This window comes from Bolinopsis microptera, chromosome 1 (genome assembly GCF_026151205.1).
Source record: "Bolinopsis microptera isolate Bmic1 chromosome 1, MBARI_Bmic_1.0, whole genome shotgun sequence".
In the NCBI taxonomy this organism is placed as follows: Eukaryota; Metazoa; Ctenophora; class Tentaculata; order Lobata; family Bolinopsidae; genus Bolinopsis; species Bolinopsis microptera.
In genome coordinates, this window is record NC_087072.1 from 14,671,611 (window position 1) to 14,694,107 (window position 22,497).

The 22,497-nt window shown below is 38.2% G+C and overlaps 1 protein-coding gene across 2 annotated transcripts; it reads left to right on the plus strand.

Moving 5' to 3' along the window:
• Window positions 1–559: 559 nt before the first annotated feature.
• On the plus strand, window positions 560–22,075 carry LOC134814460 (abnormal spindle-like microcephaly-associated protein homolog). Of its 2 annotated transcripts, XM_063822584.1 has the most exons (20): window positions 560–697; window positions 2,964–3,159; window positions 3,360–3,469; window positions 4,928–5,014; window positions 5,138–5,434; window positions 8,228–8,374; window positions 8,964–9,133; window positions 9,256–9,571; window positions 9,784–9,891; window positions 10,055–10,451; window positions 10,698–10,838; window positions 10,995–11,075; window positions 11,209–11,403; window positions 14,721–14,812; window positions 14,943–15,039; window positions 15,430–15,536; window positions 15,889–16,029; window positions 16,772–16,947; window positions 17,092–20,428; window positions 21,382–22,075. In XM_063822584.1, exons 1-20 carry the CDS (start codon window positions 578–580, stop codon window positions 21,424–21,426), a joined length of 6,360 nt encoding a protein of 2,119 aa, XP_063678654.1. In that variant the 5' UTR covers window positions 560–577; the 3' UTR covers window positions 21,427–22,075. The 2 variants fall into 2 exon arrangements, with proteins under 2 accessions (XP_063678654.1, XP_063678662.1); XM_063822592.1 differs by lacking the exons at window positions 560–697; window positions 2,964–3,159; window positions 3,360–3,469; ... (1 more) ...; window positions 5,138–5,434; window positions 8,228–8,374 and adding an exon at window positions 8,495–8,581.
• Window positions 22,076–22,497: the final 422 nt, after the last annotated feature.

The following is a 22,497-nucleotide window of genomic DNA, read 5'->3' on the forward strand; positions in this document are numbered from 1 at the left end:
TTTATGACTGTTACTAAAACTATGTGTCCTCCTCTGCTCAGGAAATGTGGGATTGTGGCGATGGAGTCCCTCAATACTTTTACTGTGGTGGATGAAAGTGATAAGGTTCATGTTCTTCCCAAACGTGGTAGTGTGTTTAGTTTTGTTATAAATGATTGTGTTGTTAATATTTTCGGAAATAATTTCATTTTCAGACCAGGTGAAAGGATTATGAAGAAAATTTCTAAACAAAAGCTCGTTTCCATTTGAAGTTTAATTTGAACAATGGGGTGATTTTGATTTGATTTGAGCAAATAGTATAGTATTTTGTATACATGAATTCCAGATAATAATTGATCGTATTATTTTCACAATTATTGTGCCGTGTGTCAATATATTGAACTTAATGGAGTTAATTAAACAACCGTTACAACTTGTATTATTTTTAACATTATTTTAACATGTTGTTATATTACATTACAATTAAATATTGTTATGTTGTTGTCTGATTCCCTCGCTAACTCGTTTCTAATAATTTCATTTCTAATAATTATCTTAATATTACCTCATTATCATTTCCAGAAATGCAAAATAAAAGATGACAGACACAGTAGGATTTATACCATTACCCAAAAGTACAGCTAACGATGCAAGCTCTGAGAGTCCGGTGCTGGTCCTAAATGCTTTTGCTCCACGCACTATCGTTGATTTCGGAGATGTAAGTTACATTTTAATGTATCATTATACTACAGATGATTGCACGCTTCGAGGTATAATTTCATTCAGAACATCTACTGCTTCAGTGTCAGTCTTGAAATAAATTAAGGAATGTGAATTAACGAGAGTTAAATCATTAAATCCGACTCTGCTAGGACATGCCCATAAATGAATTTCTTGGATCCCGAATGGAGACAAAAAAAGCTGATCTTATTTTCATTTGTTCATATAAGACGATGGTTCAATAGTCAAAATATTCAATCTCAACGAATTTGAACGATGAAAATGTTTAAATACCTCTGATAGCCGATTTAAGCGCATCTTTAGAATTGTTGTCCAATGCTAAATATCGTTGCACGGATTGAATATGGTACTCATCTTAAGGCCAGAGGGGGGGGGGGGGGGGGGGGGGGGGGGTAAGGGGTCAACAAATTCTACCAAAATATTATTTTCTAAATCGATTTAATTTTGACAAAAACATTGCCGCTATTCACATATTTGTAGCTGATTAACTTTATTTTATAATTGAGGTTAACCGATTTTCGCAAAATTGACTATACAACATTGAGGTTAATAAAATTGAGGTTAATATTTTATTCCACGCCATAATTTTTCGTTATTTCGGTCAGCAAATGTAAACTCTAAATTTTAGGTTCATAATTATCAGAAAAAGTAATATCCAAACGTGATTAAATGAGGTTAACCTCGTCTTTTAGATATAGCGAGAATAGATCAAATGATAGAGTTACTATTTTCATCGTAAGTTTACGGTATACACATTTCTAAATAGATGACGTGTCGATTGACTTTCTTTTATCTTGGGAAAATGAAAAAAATGAGGTTAACCATCACATTTTGGTACCGTAGGGAGTATACATACGATTCTTACTTATGTTATGTACCACAATATCGAAGTGAGGTATCTATTGGTATCACAATGCCTACAACTATAATCACGTGACAAAGGTGATTTGAACTGACCATATTTTAGTAGAAGATTTTACCCGTAAATGGCTAAAAAATGAGGTTAACCTCTCATTTTTTGAATATCTGACCAGTCAATTACATGTTAACCTCAAAAACTTAATCGTTATACTGTGCAAATGTTTTACTACATATATAATAACATATTGATAAACCAATCCCACTATTATATGGTCTAAAGCGAGGTTAACAACCAAATTTTAAGCAGTTAGTGTTTACAGGAAGTCTTGGTTAACCTCATTTTTTACAATACAAGGACATTAACTACTGAAAGTGGCTAAAATCATTTAGGGGACGGCCAGGTCTGATCAAGCAAACGTTATTAAGTGTATAAAAAGTCCTAACTAACGAACTGTGATACATTCCAGTGAATATTCAAAATTTTAAAAACACTAAATTGCATCTATCTCAAAACACATTTTGTGACTTTCAGTTCCTTAGTTGAGAAAACCAGCCACTCCCTGATATTGAGATTTGGTACAGTGGTTCCTTGGACAACTATCTAGATATTAGATGCAGCGATTTTTTTTATTTGACTCGTTTCTCGAATTATGAGGTTAACCAGCTAAATTTTCCGAATTTTTGACATGGTTAACCTCATAATTCGAGAACTGAGTCAAATTAAAAAAATCGCTGCATCATAAATGAGGATAATTGTCCAAGGAACCACTGTACCAAACCTCAAGATCAGGGATTGGCCGGTTTTCTCAACTAAGGAATCGAAATGTCAAAAAAGTTACAGCCGTTTAAAGTTCCAGTTTAACATGTAATTACAGGTAAACCTCAAAATTGAGCGCGCGATATCTCAGAAGCGCAAGGTCAGATTTTGATCCGGTTTTTTTCTTTTTGCTCGTCTCCAGTAGCTATTATCAAATATGCAAAAACTACAAAAGTGCCATTTACCCCCCCCCCCCTCTGGCCTTAACCCGAACCTAATCGATCGATTTGACGATTATATATTGGTATAAATTCTGATTATGATCAGAAAGAAATATAAACTCACAAGAAATATAACCCCTTCTATCTGAAATTTATTATTATGACACCGACGTCCGACATCGCTCAATTTTAAAGATTTGTGTATCACGACTCACGAGATACTTAAACTCAAAAACGTCAAAAATCCTTAGGAAGCTTGTGTCGGTAGATCGATTTTTGTCTGTACTATCGAGGGTTAAAATAAATTTAACCCTCATATTATGGGGTTTACAATAATTGGTTTTCGTAAAGTACTTTAATTTCAGCCATCAAGCTATAAACTCTCATCATTCTAATTTGTTCAGGTGAAAGCGGGGAAAACGAAAATCGCATGTTTCACATTAGTAAATCCGCACGCAGAGGATGCAATGATAACAACAGTCAAATTCCCGACCACTAAGACATTAGTGCTACACGGTTACTCGACGGAGGAGAGCAAGAATCGAGCTTACAAAATACCGCCAAATTCGTGTATTGACGTCAGGGTTGCCTGGACACCACGTATGTACATATTATACATATCATCAACGACGTTAATTACAACCATTAAATCTGGCAGACTGCTTTGGTTTCACAACCGCTTTTTGGTGATACAATGATTTTGTGGCAAGATTTATCCTTGTTTTTCTCTTTTGTTAGTCATTACTTTCTTCTTATAACCAAGTATACAAGCATAAGTTGCTCACATTATATCGTTTCAGAATATGCCACCGCTGATACATGGGGAATGAGACAGACAATTGAGCTGGGATGGGATCGAAAAAGATTTGTCATTTTGCTCGTTGGATTCGTTATGGACGGCAAGAAAAAGGTAAAGTCAATTTTGTGATGTTATAGCTATAGTGTTGTTGATAAAAATAGAACACGGGTCTATGAAAACTGATTAACCAGTGGTTGGACTGGCACACAGCGTTCCGCGCGCGCGAAAAATCAAAATCTCCTAACGTTAAACTTGTGTTAAAAGTTTTCATCAAGCGCGCAAATCCATTTTCGTGAAAATTTCAAAAATTCGAATACCCGCTCACTCCATCAATGATCTAATCAACTTCAACGAAATTGTACCTAATCTAAATCGGTGTTCGGGAGGTGAGCGTTAACTTTGTTATATTGATTCTTAAATTTTTTTATTAAATACTTTTCAAATTTTACAGAGTACAGCAATAGATGAATATAAAATAGAATCGTTCAAAATATCGCCCCCATCTGTAAAATATGATGGGCACCCAAACACGGTAAACACATAGTGAACTATGTCCGCAGTAACTTGGACCCATTACATCGAATTAATCTAAATCCAAAAATTTATGAAAAACTATTTAATAACAAACAAATCCATGGTGAATAACTGTGGATATAGAGTCAAAATTGGTAATTCAATACGTCAAATTCCAGATACATTAGATACAGGTCTGAAATGGTCATTAATGTGTGAGAAGGTGTGCGGGTGAAGTGTGATATGATGTTGAAAGTAAAGGAAGGTAGATAAAAAAAATTAATAAAACAAAAATAATAATAATATGGGGAGCAAAGAGACTAGGCTAGACTGTTGTTTCACTATCCAATAAACATTTCCATAGATGCTTAGTGACCTCAGCTTTGAAAAGACTAGTAGACACAATCTGTCTTACCTGTAAAGGGAGTCCATTCCACAGTATATGGGTTCTGTAGAAAAATGATTTTGCCAGTGGGCTATTTGAGGTACATGTGGTGTGTGAATTCTGACTTAACTTAGGTAAAATTGATGACACAATAGACAGACTGTCGAGGTGGCAACGTCTTAGTCGAGAAGTGCCCTGATATAAAGAGAGATAGTGAGGCAGCGATACAGGAATTAAATTGTTAAGAACTTTGTGGAAAAAAATAAGATCATTCAAGTCAAACTTTTGAGACAAAGGGAGAATGTCGACAAGCTTGCACTTTTTGACATATTGCTCAGGTGGATAACTGCGGCCCTCTTCAGACAGAATCCATTTAATAGCTCTCTTTTGGAGACTTTCTAATTTATCACTAAGTGATTTATTACAAGGGCGCCAGATTATGGAACAATTTTCGAATTGGCTACGAACCAGGGAGAGGTAAAGCGCCCGGCGACGTTTCTGATCAATGACAATATGGCCATCTCTTCTGACCATACCAAGTTGTTGGCAGGCCTTAGTATAAATTCTGTCGCACTGACTATTCCAACTTAGCTTAGGAGTAACATCGACTCCAAGATCTTTTTCTAACTCTAAAATAAGCAACTAAGATTTCGAAATCTCTTAAATTTCAGAAAGCAGTTAAGAACTTAAACAGAGGAAAGAAACCTGAAAAACCACTCGATTTGTCGATGGGACGAGACGAAAACGACGTCAATCTGGTTAATATATTGAACAAGTTTCTTACTGATGCACTGCTGATTTTAATTACATGCATGTAATAATTGAAATTTCTAAATTTTAGTCGCAACCTCTACTGGTGACTGTAAACAAACCATCCTCAGCGTTTTAAAGGAGTTGTCAATCACACAGCAAAGAATACAAAATCTAGTGTTCCAGATGTGAGACCGAGCAAAATCTTGGGTGAGAACCAGAAAAGTAATATTAAAGCTGGAACGAGGACTGAGACCGGTAAAAGGAAACTCCCGAAGAAAAACAAACCTCTAGCCCTAGATTTGAAGTCACCAATGGAAATGGACGATGTGAAGAGTGATGATCTTCTGCCCACTCCTCTTAGAACTGAGTTTGGGAAAGAGAGCCCTTTCGCTTGCATGGACACACCAAATTTCATCGACACACCGGTTTGTGAACTGAAAATAAACTGTTCCTAATTTGACTTTATTATGATATCTACTTAGTGTTTAATAAGGCATTACACGATAGAGAAAAATATCCTCATTATGTAGAAATCTTATTTTGATTAATTTATTCATCAAACCAAACAGCGACCGAGTAGGCGTCGGTCAATGCGAATTGTGGAGAGAGAATGTAAGAAAAAGAAAGTGTCCTCTGTTTATATGTTCTCTGATGATGACACAATCATGAATGTGAAGACTGAAGTGTGTAAAAAGCAGTTTCAAATTATCATACTTGCATGACAAAGATTATACTTGTATTTGGAAGCATCCTCTACAACTTCTTTGATCCGTTAATGAACAAATTTAATGCATTTAGAATAATCTTAGAGATTAAACAGCCCACATCCAGAAACACGCCATCTTGCCAAGCATTCTGGGAGGAAATTTTTTTGGGAGGAAAAAACGGGAGGAAAAAGAGGAAATTTTTGAGAAGTTACTCCTACGGGTAAACCGCCCCTAAAACGTCACCTGTTTTTTGGGCCCAGATTGCCGAGTTAGGGCTAAATTTACAGGGTTCTGAAGTGTCTAGGAATAATATTTAAACCTTTTTCTAGCCTGCCAGGAAGATTTGGAAATTTGAAAATAAAATCAGGTACAATTTTTTTGACGTTGAAATGGAGTCACTTTTAAAACACCACCCCTAAAATGTCAACTCTATATGTGTGATAATTACAAAATATACAGGAGGCCTGATTTATCTTTTGTCACTAGTATTAATTGTTTTGTCTTATTAAAACATTAAGCTACTTGAAAACATTCACTCACTAAAGGAAGTACCTCAAAACCGTAATCACCCCTTAAAATGTCACGTGCACCACCCCTAAAACGTCAGCTAAAACAGGTTGTGTAGCACTCAGAATGTTGCTCAATTATTAATTTTAACCACTTCTGGGAAAAATATAACCTATTTCTGAGAGGTGTCGACCAGAATTTCTCTCTCTGTTGAAAAAAAATGGTGGAATTTAGTCAATTTACTTTTTGCGACATTTTGGGGACTTTTTTTTGAATACCCAGAACTTACGGCAAAACAGTAACTCAGTCAACAAAATTTACACCTGTAGTTAGATTATCTAGTTATAAACTAACAATCGGCACAAAAGAAATGGATTCAATGTGATTTTAACCTTGTGCAAATTGCATGTTTTAATTGCATTTTTTGGGATTTTTTACATCATCCTGCATTTTGGCAATTTTAGTGACCTGTAGTTAACTAAGCCAACCCATTAATCGATCTGACCTTCTCTATAGACTAGATTTGACTGCTTTTAGCAAAATTGAATGTCAAAAACTACGGTTTTTGGTACTTACTAGTTTATGGTAAACCTATGATATGCCCCCTAAAATGTCATTTTTTTTCTCCCCTAAAATGTCAAATTTGTATTTTGTTCGCATGGTGTGCGATAATAGCTCTTGTTTTGGCACTTGTTAATTATTAACATCAACTATTAACGAAATGTGAGTATGCATTGCATCTTAGGAAAAGCCTGCGTAATTTGATCAGGTTAAAATGACATTTTAGGGGGGATAATTAGACATTTTAGGGGATGTTTATTGCAATTAATAAAATAAAACTAATTCCTTGAGCTGCCAAAGCTTTCCAATATTACCATTAGATGCTAAATATGATGTTTAATAGGCTGGTACCTCCATTTTATGGTGCTTGTACTCTCAAAGCCAGAATCTGATAAAATGACATTTTAGGGGGCGGCCAGGTGACATTTTAGGGGAGGGTAGTAATATTGAGTAATGTATAACTTTCCATATCTCCAGTCATATGTACAAAGTTGCTAAAATATGTAAATATCACTATCCTAGACCAAAACCGAGTTAATATTAATGAATTCCAGAGTTATAAAATTGTGCGCTTTTTTTCAAAAGTAAAAAATTCGTACAAAGTGAAAAAATTGCCCTTATGGCATCATTTAGATTCAATTTCAGGATGTGGCAGGGTCTGAATGATATTTTTTTATGTTTAGGAGTTACAAATGATTAGGTAAGATACTTTTTAAGAAGATGGGATCCAATCAAATAAGAGTGGCGTTTTAGGGGTGGGTGACATTTTAGGGGCGGTTTACCCGTAAATTTCGAAATATTTTTTTGGAATAAAAAAATTTTTCGATTGTATAAAAATCAAAGAGGAACATCCTGTCAGTTTTGGAACACAGTGAAATATTTTGAAATTTATCTATTTACAAGACTTGGTTTTTGACATCTGCTCAATATCAACTTTGGGGCTGGCCTTCCCCGACTTGAAGGCCATTTCTTTACATACATGATATATGTGTGATCACTGTAACGATTACATACGATACAAAATTGTTCGTTCAAAATAGACCTCTATAACCAAATTACTTCCATGGCTTTTATGCCTTTACAACTTTACAAAATTCGCCTTGCCACAGAATTTAGAAAAAAACGCATCTGGGAGGAAATATAAAACTTTCTGGATGTGGGTTAAACAGTAAGATTGGGAGAAGGAATTATTTTAACAAGCCCATTACACTAGTATTCTATTTTAACGTTTAAGGGTGGCATAATGGCGGTTTCGCCATTTACTTAACTGCAGTGTGACAGAAGTTAAAGGTAAAGTCGAAAGCCAGATTTCACAACATCTTGTTTTTCATACTATTCAATATTCTGTCTGTAGTCTGTCAATACTAGCCGAATGTTAATTTAAAAAAGAATATAAGGAGCATGGTTGTTCTTAATCGATTTTAAAACTAAAAATTTGTTCAGGTTGAAGAGCAGCCTAATCGTCGAGTAACCGCCTTGAAGGTGGAGACGACACCAACCGCATCTTCACTCGGGGACTTCGACAGTCCCTTCCAGGACCTTCTCACCCCGTTCACTCCCACTCCTCTCCCTGGCATCCAGCAGACACCGGTACGTGAACCATTGTGTAGAATTCACCTGACCTCCCATGATCGCTTATAATACATATGTTAGAACTTTTGAAAGCTCCAAAAATTGTGAGTTTTTGAGGACGAATCCAAACAGCGTAGTAGAAAGCGCTGGTCGACGCGAAGTGTGATGAGAGAATGCAAAAGGCACAAGAAAATGGAGTTGTTCTCTATGTTCACTGATGAGTGTGTGAGTGTGAAAACTGCATGATCAGCTACACTGTCTTTCAGAATGATTCTGGGAAAACACATCCTTGTTGAATAATAAATGCCTGTTTTCTCGCTCTTTTTTACAGTTCTGTGATATGTCGTCACTGAACTGAAAATTTATAAATCATGTATCAGCACTGCTGAAGCACTTAATAGTATGTTCCTGTGATAATCCTATGTTAAAATCATGTATGTATTTCTCAATTTTACGAAATTTGTATGGCAAAATTGCTACCAATCAAAATCTACCAGCTAAAATATACTCTCGACCTCTAACATAATAATTGAGGAATATTTCTCGCAATTCTTAGTTCGTTATATATTTTCAATTTACGTTTTATTTAAACCGAATCCGCCGTCAGGCTGATATAGTGCCCAATGTAGCACCAACCCCTGTCCAGTCCATGGTGAAACAGGAATGTGTTAGTAGCGGTAGTGGAGAGGGGAGCACTGGAACCCCCGGGCGCAAGCGCAGAACTTGGGGTGCGCCTGACCAAAACCCGCTCTTCACAACACCCAACGTCATGACCAGGTTGGCTCTTGTCTCTTGTTAAAACCCTTTCAATTTGACCCAGACCACATATCAACGTTGCCAACTATGTTTTCACTTATTTGTTAAACTTGCCGAAATAGCTAGTAACACAATGATATCAGGGCCATGATGAAGAAGATAGGAGAAGAGAGTAGTTGCCAGCAGACCTTTATGGAATGTCACACTGTAGCGCAGACCTTCATGGAATGTCACACGATAAACCCAGTAGACAGCATGTTAGAGAACGCCTCCCCACCCCGGGATAGGGAGTGCGATAATCCGCTCAGTCCTGGACCCACCCCTTTCACCCCTCCTAATATAACCCTGGCGGAGAAGAAGCCAGCTCAGGGCGCTGCCCGACCTGTCCCCAACTTAAACATTACTCCTGAGGATATCGGCAGGACTTCAGGTCCTCTCACTGCAACTCCTCTTCACCCGGTAAGATTTAATGTGATATTGGCTTTGGGAGCTGAGGGCACTTTAATAAAATATAATATTAGATTATTAGGATTTAATTTACGGCCCAAATGTTCGTGGTTCTTATCATCCTTTTAGAATTAAATCAATTTCTTTCTTGCCTTGCCTTGTGTCATGACAATTAACACAATACAATATGCAGATTTAATATTATAACATAATTTTTTGCGCAGTCGATGGTATTGATAATGGAGAGAAAGGACGATAATCTGCCCTGTTTTGACACCAGTATTATACCACACCCCTCACCTGCAAAGACGGATCATTCTCAGGATAGGAAGGTAGTTAAAAGCATTGTAAATTTTGTATCGAAGTAAACGTGAAATGCAAAAACGGACGATATTTCATCCAATTTGTGCTTTTGGTCCAAGAATTGCTGATCATTTGGTAGCAATGTTATTATGATAATGATGTATTATCATTATTTATCAAGATCATTTTCAGAAGTCCGAAGCGTTTGTTATTCCTGCAATAGAAACAACCAGCTCAACAGTAAATCTGAGCGATGAAGAAGTTGTTGTTTCAACACCATTAACTAGGTCTGGTGGGAAGGGATCAGCGGAGTTGAGGAAAAAACCAGCAATCCTTAAACCAGCCCTCAAAAGAGCAGCTAAAACAAAAGCTGGTCCGGTGATAATCAAGACACGTGAAACTCGCCCAAAAACAGCTCCAGGACTGGCTAGACGTGAAGGTCTGAGAAAGAACATGACCCAAGACAATGCTAGAGTATCAAGAGAGCCAACAAGACACCCAGCTAAGAGGAGGTCTGTAAGTGCGGGCAGGGTCGAGTCTACACCCAAGGCTGCTTACGATGTGAACGTTAGGCCTCCTAAACGAAAAGGTACGGCCTTGACATGTTCAGTTGAACACAGTTGAATGGGTAACAGGGTAATCAATAAGTCAAGAGGGTCAAAGTTAGAGTTTTTTATCATTCCGAGAAAGTTTCTTAACTTAAGTGTGGACCCTTCAAACTTTAGATTGCCTATTATTATATGTGTTCTTAACTGTTTTGAATAAAATACACAAGTAGCTCCTTCCCATTCCCTTCCTTGAGTCACTTCTCCCCTTCTAAATCAGTAACCCGCAGATCTAGTAACCCCGACCATGGGGCCGCCCCGATCTCCTGGAAAGCGACCACGCCCCCTCCAGCGTGTGGTATCTGTTGATGAGAGCTACAGGGAGAAACGGCACAGAAGCTGTGATGTTGCGCTGGCTCCTAAAACTCCAGGTAAACGCGAAATTAACACCTTTTTAAAGCTAAAATGTCGCTTCATTCATTCTACTGGACAGCTTATAAAATGTTCTAATATTTTCTAATTTATCTCACAGATAGTTGTATACTAACATCAAATTATTCACAATCATTGAAACCAAGGTATTTCAGGAAATAGAGTATCTGTAAGAAGGAGCATGGCTCCTGCAACTGGAAAACGGGTCAAGATGAGCAATAGCAGACAGAGTGCTGGTAATTATCAAATTATCTATTTCAATTTTGAACACCTTGACATAAGAGAAGTATTATTCATGCAAAGATTGTATTTAATTATTTATCTTGATCTAGGTGCTGACTGCTGATATATAAAATATTTGCATTTCAGCGATGCCTCGTCATCCCTTGGCGTTATCCTCTGCTAAGAACATATACTTTGACGAGAAGTGGAAGATGAAGCAAGAGCGTGCATTTACAGTGTGGATGAATTTCTACTTAGCTCCCCCTCAAGGGAATATCCCACCAGAGTACCAAAACACCAGAGAAATTACGAAGAATGCAGCTCGCAAGGCTAGGAAATCTAGTGAGTAGTGTCTTAATATAACGGACGGGTGTGGATTTTCTATTTGACAGAGTTGGGTACTCGGATGTGATCAGTGTCAGGGTACATTCCAATGATTATAACGAAAACAAAGTAAATTTTTTCCACACAATAAACTTTTGCCCAATAATAACAAAGCAAGAATAAAACAGCTACAAAACAACATCAAGACAGTTGATTAACTCTACTTCCAGTTCCGGTTCCTTGGCTGGATACAGCCTGTACACTTCGGCAAAATATCCTAGAAAAAATAAACTGCCTGAACCGTCTGTTCGTCAAAACGTATATAACAGGATTTATAATAACATTGAGACTCAAGAAGTAAACCATCATGAGATCAAACCAGGGTGCTTGTTGGGTCTCAAAGGTGTGCAGGAACCCTAGCACCAGATTCACAATAACACAAACATACGAGCCCAGGAAAACCCAAACTACGGCAGATAGAGTTAGGAACATTCTCTTCATTGCCGAACTACCATTCTTTATCGTGTTACACTTGACGTAGATAGCAATAGATATGTTGATAACTGTGGTCAGTAACATTGGAACAGCTATAAACACGATTGTATAGTACGAGACAAACACCTGCTTGTGATCTGGCACTATCCCAATGGAGGGCCAGCAGAGCATGTCTTTGGGGTTGAAGTAAGCGTAACAACCGGAGATTATGAGGTAGCCACTGCAGCCGCAGGAGATTAGGATCTGGAGTAGGGTTATGACCCGTACTCGGCAGGTCAGGGTTGAGGAGTTGCAGGAGTTTCCTGTCCGTCTGATTGCCCAGATCCTGTACACTGTAATATTATGTAGTTTGGTTATTAAAGTTTTGCAGTTATTAGCTTCTTGCCTATTAAGATATCAGAAAATAAAAGCAGTGGAAGAACTGCTCTTTCAAAAGCAGCAATTCTAAGCAATATCAGAGCTACTCTCGTGTTTCCGCTCAAATCAACTGCCACCAAACAACAATAATCACACAACTAAAGAAGTATAGTACAAGTATAGTAACCTGATATAGAGAGAATAGTAAGGACCTCGTTAACAATAGGAGGAGACAAGAGGAAGGCCACCAGATAGCACACCCCAGGCCCCAACACCCACCTCCTCCAGACCAGGGTTACCAACATGGGCAGGAACATGAAGATGGTCACCAAAATGTCGCTCACCGCCAGGGTGTGGACAAACATCAGTGATACTGGGTCCAACTTGATGGCGTTGAAGAGCAGGGAGCTGTAGAGGACGGTGATGTTTCCTAGGATCCCGACCAGGACCACCACCACGTTGTAAAGGATCAGGATAACTTGGGTGATGGGGGTCAGGGAGGTGAGCGGCAGGATGTCTGATATCTCTGTGATGTTCCTTGAGTCTACTTCAAACATTGTCTAATTGTAGAGCTCTTGGTTAGATCAAATTATTTGAAATCAGTCATTTTGACTTCAGACTTTAAAATGTTATCGAATGAACTGAGATTAAAGCAATGATGATTTAAGAAATGAATTATTGTATAGAAGGGCTTAGCCGTTGAACTAATGCTCCTAAGAGGAAAACGGTGTAGTTTCAGTTGCTGTAAAGCTGAAAGGGGTGGTGGACCTAATGACTTAGTAACTCCTGAAAGTCAGAGCTGGCAATCAAATTAGCTTATTGTTTGTGGCATCCTCTTCAAACGTCCACATAACATGATGATTTGTGTTCCACCAATACGTAAATGAGGGTGAATGTTTAGCGGATGATACTTTGCACGTGTCAAATTGGATGAGCTACCGCAACGAGTATCCTTTATTCGAACAAACTGCCGAAATTTTCGAAGCAATGAAATTAAATGGAAATGTCTGGCGCTAATCGTATTGAGGACTAAATAACGTGAATTAAAATATCCGATAAAACTTTAAATTGTTACGTCAATCATGAAGTTCATCGTATCAACCATGCTCATATAACCGAAGAACTGCTGTTTCATAGATTTGTTGCAGCAACACCAGTGCAGATATCGCCCGTTTTTATTTGAGAAACGTGCCGGAACTTTAAATACCAATAAATTAAAAGGTCAGTTGTCAGATTATTCTGAGAATCTGGGATGTTTGGAAGTAAATCATTTACGCGAATGCGAGAAATCATTATATTCCGCCAGTCTCAGTTAAACAACAAGGGTGGGGATAAATTTGAGATCCTTCCACTGGGCACGGTTGGTTCGTTCATGGATACCGTTTAAGAATGAAATAAACCCGTTTTTATTTAATTTTAAAAACTAACAGTAACAGCAACCACGGTAAAAAAGCCGGTATTTCAGTCATGATTATTGAAAATGTGGAGACTTTTACATATAATATTATTTATTGGGGCGCTATAAATCTAACAGATATTTTATAGGCTGTGATTAGTGCGTTTCCACAACTCTCCAGATATTTAAGAATCAGACACAGATTTCCTTGCAATTTCCGGCATGCTTTGCAGCGGTTTTCGAGATCTTAGTTATTATTATTAACAATTAAAGATGAACTGAACAAGATTAAAGATAAGAGATATATCTGCGTGCAATAAATGTTATGACAATTATTTAGGTACAGATCACTATACACTACACTGTACATGAGTACAGTACTGTATTAATCATTTTGTCTACAAACCTGTTTAATAATGATAAAAATACCTACTTCTGGCACAATATTATCTCCTCTACTTGATTTAATAAAGATAAGAATGCAAATTGCAAACCCTCGTCGTATGGTACCAGATTGGTCAAGTATCGGTAGAAAGGTGATTTGTGGTAGGATAGTAATGCTGGGTGCAGATGGTCAATTATAAGGATTGTTATTGTACATATTATTATTGGAATAAATGAGCAATAACATGTTCGGCAACCACTAAAATATCGATTTTACCTTCAGAAGCCCAAAGAAAATAATTGAGCTGGGTGTTAAAACGGTAACAAAAGCTAGCTTTACTGAAAATGAACTGCTAATGAACTGCTATGCCAGGAATTTAGAAATTGATCTGAAATAACCTGGTCTGAAATAATCCTTTTACCTGTGCGGAGTCGTTATATATGGTGCTAATTAAGGTATCGAATAACTATAAATTAGTCCCACCGGCCAGCTGAATGCATTTCGTGTATAACTTCTTTTTCTGAAACTAGCGCCCCGCATTTTGACGAATTATCAGATAAAAACTTTTCCATTTAATTGGAGTTGAAAGACAAAGACTAACGCAATGGAAGCTGTCAAGTTGGGTTTATGTGTATCCAGCGTCGGGCAGGCTCATACTTAATTAACATGTTCTTGAAATATTCTACTAACCATGCATTTCAGTGGCTCCTCCTGACAACGCTACTATTCTGGCGAGGTTACAAGCTGAGAGGAAACTGTTACACGCTGAACGTCGTGCTAGCGCCATGTTTCAGGTCGGGGTCGTTACAGTTTAACTTTTCCCTGTTTTTCCTGTAACATGACATAAAATAACGATCACTATCTTTTGTAAAAATATTTCTCATCAGTCATCAACAACCCGGTTTTGATAGATATATCTTTCAGTCGCCAAAAATGGTGGAAGTGCTGCTGAAATTGGAGAAAGAGATAAACGAGGGTGGTCTTACAATCAGACACGATCGAAAACTGGACGCAGATCTGGGTTAGTGACTGATTATAGTCTCCGTTATGATCGATTATACTATAATTTGAATCTTACAAACCTGCTTTGCTCCTTTGATGTTTGAGGTCAGATCTTGATTTGTTTGCTAAATCTGGGCAGTGGTGTCTTTAGGGTAGGTATGATATTCTTAATGGAGTATCTGAAAATTGAAATGGCAATTCTTTGGAATTGTCGACAAAGCTTTTAGTTCTTAAATTAAGCCGGCTATTTTTAACAGACCACATACATTTTATCAGTAAAATAAATCAGTAAAAAGAGCTTGTTTTTCCATAGAGTCACACCGAATAAAACTTTTGTTAAAAGGCAATTCACGCGTAAAGTCCGAACTCCGTTTTTGAATTTTAAAATTCATATCCTATATTTTCGCAGGTTTGAAAGATCAGCTGATAGATTTGCTGCTGTGCTATAATCCAGTATGGTTGAGACTGGGTCTTGAAGTGCTGTACGAGGAAATACTGCCTCTCTCCGAACACCGGGTAGGTTTACTGAGTTCATGACAGGGGGAGGGGGGGGGGGGTCTCAGTATTCTGGCACTTCCTCTAGCACTTCCTCTCCAATGATACTAATAGGGGGGGACACCAGTATTATGGCACTTCCTCTAGCACTTCCTCTCCAATCATACTAATAGTATGGTGGAAACTTTTACCTCTGGCAGTCCAATTACCTGGCGGAAATGTATTACCTTGTAATTTAGGGGTTTAAATTAGTTCGGAAGTTTGGTTTCAATATTGCGGAAGTAAAACTTTAATATGCGACGGTTATCAAGCTATGAATTTTATTCAACCGATCCTGTAGATGATCCTGTTTAATTATATAATAACCACCCAGGATTTGCCAGGATTGGTATCGTTCCTGAACTCTAGGTTTGTGAACAACCCGGTAATAGCTCTCCAGTACGCTCATTCTACAGTCCCCGGCTCCTATGGTGCAGGTTACGAAGGGGAGCTCAGAAGATTTACTCTTAAAAAGGTAAATTCGGAATATTATGTGAAGTCGTTACTTACGTATTTAAAGTCACTATTGTACGTCATTAGAACTATGTATGTTCATCGGCAAGTTAATAAAATAATTAATGATGAAGCATTGTAAAAATAAGAAGTGTAATCTCGATTTGCCTAACCTTAAATCGCACAAACGTCAAACGTACATAGTTAAGATAGCACGAATCTGATGTCACACGTTTTGAGTGCGCAGGAAATTACATGAAAATAGTGACGCACCACTTTCATGTAATATGTTACGGACCCAAAACATTAGTCAACATAAGTTACAGGCTTCAGCAGAGCCATATCCAGTTGCAATGGATAAACAATAAGTTGTAGAATAAAGAATATAAAGTCGTTCGTATTGGTTAAACCTTTTGTGGTATGTGATAGACAATTATTATTTATCGTGGCCACTTGGGACGCTTTTATGGAGAACATGATAACTAACAACTCGTTGGTAGAAATTTGGCTTTTGTAAAAACGAGGGATAATTTACTCCAGCTCTGAGCTCAAAGTCTGTTTTTTACAAACGACGAATGTGACTAAAAGTTTGATAATGGTGTAATAGTTCAGAATCACCATCTGTAAAGATTCTCCCAAAACCCTGACTCTTCATCTTATCTATCTTAACTCCAACCCACAATTTGTATTGGATTATGTTTAAGAAATCCCACTATTGTATCTCTCCCAATACTTCCTCAAACTATGACCCACCATTTTCCCAGTTTCTAATGTTGGTACTCCTGCTGGACATGGCAAAGACAAACCGTGTCATAGACTGCGATCCTTGTCTCTTTTGTCTGAAATCTCCTTACAAGACCAGCCGATCTATTCTCATTTCCTTCTCAAATGCCTATCTTGGTGGAGAAGGAGACATCACCAAACATCTCGGTTACATCGGGTAAGTGCCCCTTCCCACCGCCCTTCATTTACATGCAATTTTGTATTAATTTTATGAGTTGCATAACCTAGTCCTCTCTGATGAAGAATTTATACTCATTGCTCAATTAAATTGTTCGCCTCTAAGAATCATACATTTGTTCAGGTACACAGTAAAGCACGAACAGAAGCATATAGAAGAGTTCGACTACCTCGTAAAGCGAATAGAATCGGAGCTGCGGGACGGTATCCGCTTGACACGTCTTGTGGAGATTATAACAGAGACCAGTCTGACTGACAAGCTGAGAACTCCTGCCGTCAGTAGACTTCAGAAGATGCATAACGTGGGGCTGGTGCTGACTCAGCTTCAGGAGGAGGGCGTCAAGTTGGACAACGTTCCTGGGGGACCCATTGTTACTAAGAGTGTTGTGGATGGTAACCAGAACCTCACCCTGGCCCTGATCTGGGGAATCATTTATCAATATTCCATCACCAAGATATTGGCGATTGATCAGCTGAAAGCAGAGGTTAAGATCTTGAGAGAAATACTCTCAAGGAGGAAGCAACACAACCCGTCTGCTGAAGAGAAGGATGATGACTATGTTCTGGGTCTGCCTGGACGAAGACTATCCGTGGATGAGCGAAGTTTCTTTAACAGTGAAGTACTAGCCACACTTCTGGATTGGTGTAAGATAGTGTGCAGTTATTACGATGTTCCTGTAGACAACTTCACAGTTTCCTTCTCAGACGGCAGGGTCCTGTGTCTCCTGGTTCATCACTACCACCCTGAGCTCCTCCCTCTCTCCCGGATCCGCATGCAGACCTCCCTCTCACACCAGCTAATGGAGCTAAACGCATCACGGGACTTTCTGTCCGACTCTCGCCTGGATCCCGACCTTTACAGGGATAATGAGAAGGAGAACTTTAGGGCTCTAGCTGATGCAATGAAGGGTCTGAACGAAGTTCCGTACATGATAACCCCAGGAGATATGCTGGGTACAATTCCTGATGAGAAAGTGGTAGTCACGTTCGTATCTTATCTATGTGCCGCTCTGGTGGACATCTCGCAAGATTTCCGTGCTGCTCAGAAGATACAGCGAGCCTGGAGACGCCACAATTTCTTCGAAGTCTACGAGGAGATGAAAGAGAGGCGTCGAGCGATCATTAAGGTGCAGGCCTTGGCAAGAGCTCTAATGGCAAGACGGCAGCTTGAGGAACTGAAGCTAAACAGAGAAGCTATCATCGCTAAAAGGAAAGAATATGCTGCTTCGAGGATCCAGTTGAAATGGAGGACCTATACCGCTACAAAGGATATAAGAGCGGACTTTATAAAGAAGCGTGGAGCTGCCAAAACTATACAGAAATTCTACAAGGCAATACTAGAAGAACGTTGGAGAGATAGAATAGGAGCAGCTAAGCTCATTCAGAAGACATGGAGATGTCATCGAGACAGGAGCAAGTATTTGCGTGTACAACAGTCGACCGTAAAGATACAGTCTGCTGTCAGAATGTATATATGCCGAAGTGACTTCATCCGTCGTAAATCAGCAGTCGAATGTATCTCAAATGTGTGGAGATCGTACACTGCGATGAACAAGAATAGACATGATTTCCTAAACAAACGATCAGCAGCTGTTTGTGTACAGAAATATCTGAGAGGTTATCTCGCCAGAAAGAACGCTGGAAAGATAAGATCTGCTATCAAGATACAAGGACTTTATCGTGGATTCAAAGCTCGAAAAGATGTTCAACTGATGAAGAGCCAGCGAGAGTTGATTCAAACGCAGATCAAATCATCCATAATGATACAGTCAGCCATCAGAGGATTCCTTGCCAGACGAGATTCGAGGAAAATATCAGAAGCTGTTGTAAAGATCCAGCAGCACTACAGATCATATCTGATAACTAGATACCATCGACAGAACTTCCTACTCATGAGACAGTATACTGTGTTTATACAGAGCCGATTCCGAGGTTACTTGGCAAGAAAAGAGTTGTCTCTTCAACAAGAAGCAGCAACCAAAATTCAAGCTGCTTTTAGAGGCTGCTTAGCGAGATCCCACATTCAGCTTCAGCATCGCTCTGCTGCTTTAATTCAACGAGCTTTCAAAGGTTTCCTCCAAATGAAATCAGATCGAGCTTTGTTCGAAGAAATAAGGACAGCCGCAGTTAAAATACAGGCTACATGGAGGATGTGCAGTCAAAAACGCAAGTACAGGGATATAAAAAAGACAACAGTGCAGATACAAGCTTGGTATAGAATGCACAGACAAGCACAAGCGTACAAGCATCAAAGACAAAGTTGCATCAAAATTCAGTGCGGATGGAGAGGTTACCTCCAAATGAAATCAGATCGAGCATTCTTCGAAGGAAAAAGGGCAGCCGCTGTCAAAATTCAGTCGTATTGGAGGATGGTTCAAGTCATGAGAATAGTTTCCGAACAGTGCCAAGCAGCGACACAAATCCAGTCTAGTTGGAGGATGTACAGTAATCGTTCAGCATACCTGCAGCAGAAATACGCTGCCGTCAGGATCCAGCGAGCGTGGAGAAGTGTTGTGGTGAGGGACCAGATACGGGACCAGAAAGTAAGAGTGTTGAGAACATTGCTCATGATACAGTCTCATTACAGGGGCCTAGCTCTGAGATCAGGTGTGGCCAAGCAGCAGAGATGTGCCGTGAAACTACAGTCATTTTACCGAGGATATCGGGCAAGGCAGGAGATAGCACGCCAGCATGAGAGTGCTGGTTTGATACAGGCTTGTTATCGAGGTTATAAAGACATGAAGTTCCTCAGAGCCCGGTTCATTACCATTAAACTGAGTGCTATTGTGATCCAATCTCACGTCAGATCATATCTCGTTAGACGGGATATTTCACGAGCTACTGAAGCTGCTGTTGCTGTTCAGGCTCACTACCGAGGATATTGTGTCAGGAAATCGTATCTTAAACAAAGAAACGCGGCATGTCTCATCCAGGAGCATACTAGAGCGTGGATAGAGGGTCGGAGACGGTTGGAAAACTATCAACAAATCCGCCGAGCGACTATCTTGATGCAGGCATGTTACCGGGGGGCGTGCACACGCAGACATCTCTACAAACAGATCGTGATCGCTACCAAAATTCAGGCAACTTGGCGTATGTACGTCACGAGAACAAGTTATCTCACACAAAAACACGCAGCCGTTAAAATACAGTCCACATGGAGAATGTACAGCCAGAAACACAAGTTTAGCTATTTAATAGAGAAAACAGTGCAGATACAAGCTTGGTATAGAATGCACAGACAAGCACAAGCGTACAAGCACCAAAGACAAAGTTGCATTAAAATCCAATGTAGTTGGAAAGGTTATCTGGCCAGAAAACGGTATCAGAGTACAAGGAATGCGGTTATAAGGATTCAAGCTGCGGTGAGGGGACTCAGTGCTCGGAGAATCTTGTCGGGTCTTCAAAGTCTTGAAGTTTTGAGACGTCGCCTTCTTGACCATAATCTCTCCATAGCACAGGTTAGTTTTTATTGGTTTTATTTGTTATAGGAATTAAATGAAATGGGTAAAAGAAATGGGAAAAATGAAACAAATGTTGTCAACGTTAGAGAGATATCAAGAACAGCGTCTACAATACTGTAAAAATAAGAACTTCCGATAATCTCTTATACTGCGTATAATTATAAAAAGGATTGATCACATGACTCATAACTTTATCACGTGATGCGAGCGTTGAAATAATAAATGCCTTGCGAGTACAACCTGTACGACAATATTAGGTTACAGCTTTAACACGGTCAATCGTTAAGTAAATTTAAGGAAAGATAAATAACAATTAGCAAATGTGAGAAATGAGGTAAGAATAATATGTAAACCAAACTGTCAAAAGACGTCATAATAATGTAAGCTGTGACAATAAAGATATGTATAATATATGTATTGCGGTACAAAAGAACATCATATTTAATATTAAAGTTAAAACCCAGTTATATAAAGGTGAAGTGATTTTGTAAAACACTAATGACAGATTGAAGATATCTGAAGCCTCAACATTAATAAAGCGAACGCTTTTGAATTCCAACAAGTTATCAGTGCAGCTATTTTAATTAAAATACCGAATTTAGTTAAGTATTTCGGCATATATGTGTAACACAGGTTTTGATTAAAACTCCCGAGTCCAGACGGCTGGAAATTAATAAAATCTTTTAAATCTGACCCACCTGGCATTTTAAATCTTATCCCCCATCTGGCTTTAGCATCGTACTGTTTTTAGCTGGTTTTTTACCTGGCAATGGAATTTTAATACAGTGGATTTACAACTTGTAGTAGGATTAGAATTAGGGATTTTAATTTAAATGTACTTCGCGATATGTAGGCAGTTATTTTTTACTTTAACAGTCACAGAGTCTTCAGAGTTGTACCCCACTCAAATATATTACTGATCTACCATCTGATCATGCCTATTCTCACAGGTTAGAGATTTAGACAGAAAGCTATCTGAAATACTAGGGAGTTGAGGGAACACGTGTTAACAGTGCTGGGGACACAAGATAAAGATTCAGATCACGTCAGCTCGACTTGAAGCAACAGAATACAGATGTTCACTGTTCAGTAACGCACCAGTCGACCGGTCTACATTCTACAATCAGGAGGCTGCATCTTTAAAATACTGAAATATGTTTTTGTATTGGACTTTAAGACTCTTATAATATAATAAATTTGTTTAACATTTGTTCGCTTGGATCTCGTAGAAATAGAAAATATTTAGTCTTAGCGAATTCTTCTTGCTTTGACAGTGATAAAAATCTCTAATATAATAATATGGTTAATATTGCCCACGACTAATAATTACGTTTTCTTTATTTGTAACCATACTTTATCGTTATGGTTTGTACTACGTAACATTCTGGAATTCACATTTTTTCGATTGAATATTAATAGGGTGACTGATCATTCTGAATAAGAAAACATTTTGATGTTAAGATATTACAAGTTTTAGAATCACTTGTAATTTAACATTTTTTATTTTATTCAAAGATAGGTTAACACATAGCTCTTCTTAAATGACTATTTCGCTGTTAATTCATTATTCATAATCATTGTGTAATCAATAATGAATACATTTAACATTGTTTATTGTACAAAATATTAGCTCGATAATTAATATCAATAGTTTTTAATTTGCCTAATAAATCAATCAATCAATAATTTATTACCTTTTCAATTTAGTAATGAATGAATTTAGACTGAAAGGCGTGTAATTATATATTGACATAGGAACTACAAGAAATTAAAACTTTCTAGGGTCAAAGTAACGACAGTAATTATTCTGATAATATCATGGTAGCCATTCCGTTACAGTAGACCCTCAACTCCCAAATCGTGCAATAATACTTTGTAATAAACCAAGCTTTTAGCAAATCTATTCTAAAAGTAATAATGATATCTGCACTGATAATTTCGCTTTAATTCACCCACTATTCGAGGTTTACTGTTAAAGAAATACCTGGAAAGTAGATACGCTATTTATTCCCCACCCAATTATCGGGTAAGAAAAACTTGGCACACTTATTTTTAATAATCTATTG

Excerpts from the sequence above, each read along its gene's own strand:
- LOC134814460 (XM_063822584.1), top strand. The coding sequence starts at position 578 with ATGACAGACACAGTAGGATTTATACCATTACCCAAAAGTACAGCTAAC. Across the intron at positions 3,470-4,927 it reads TTATGGACGGCAAGAAAAAG|AAAGCAGTTAAGAACTTAAA; the intron begins GTAAAGTCAATT and ends CTTAAATTTCAG. Across the intron at positions 14,813-14,942 it reads GTGCTAGCGCCATGTTTCAG|TCGCCAAAAATGGTGGAAGT; the intron begins GTCGGGGTCGTT and ends TATATCTTTCAG.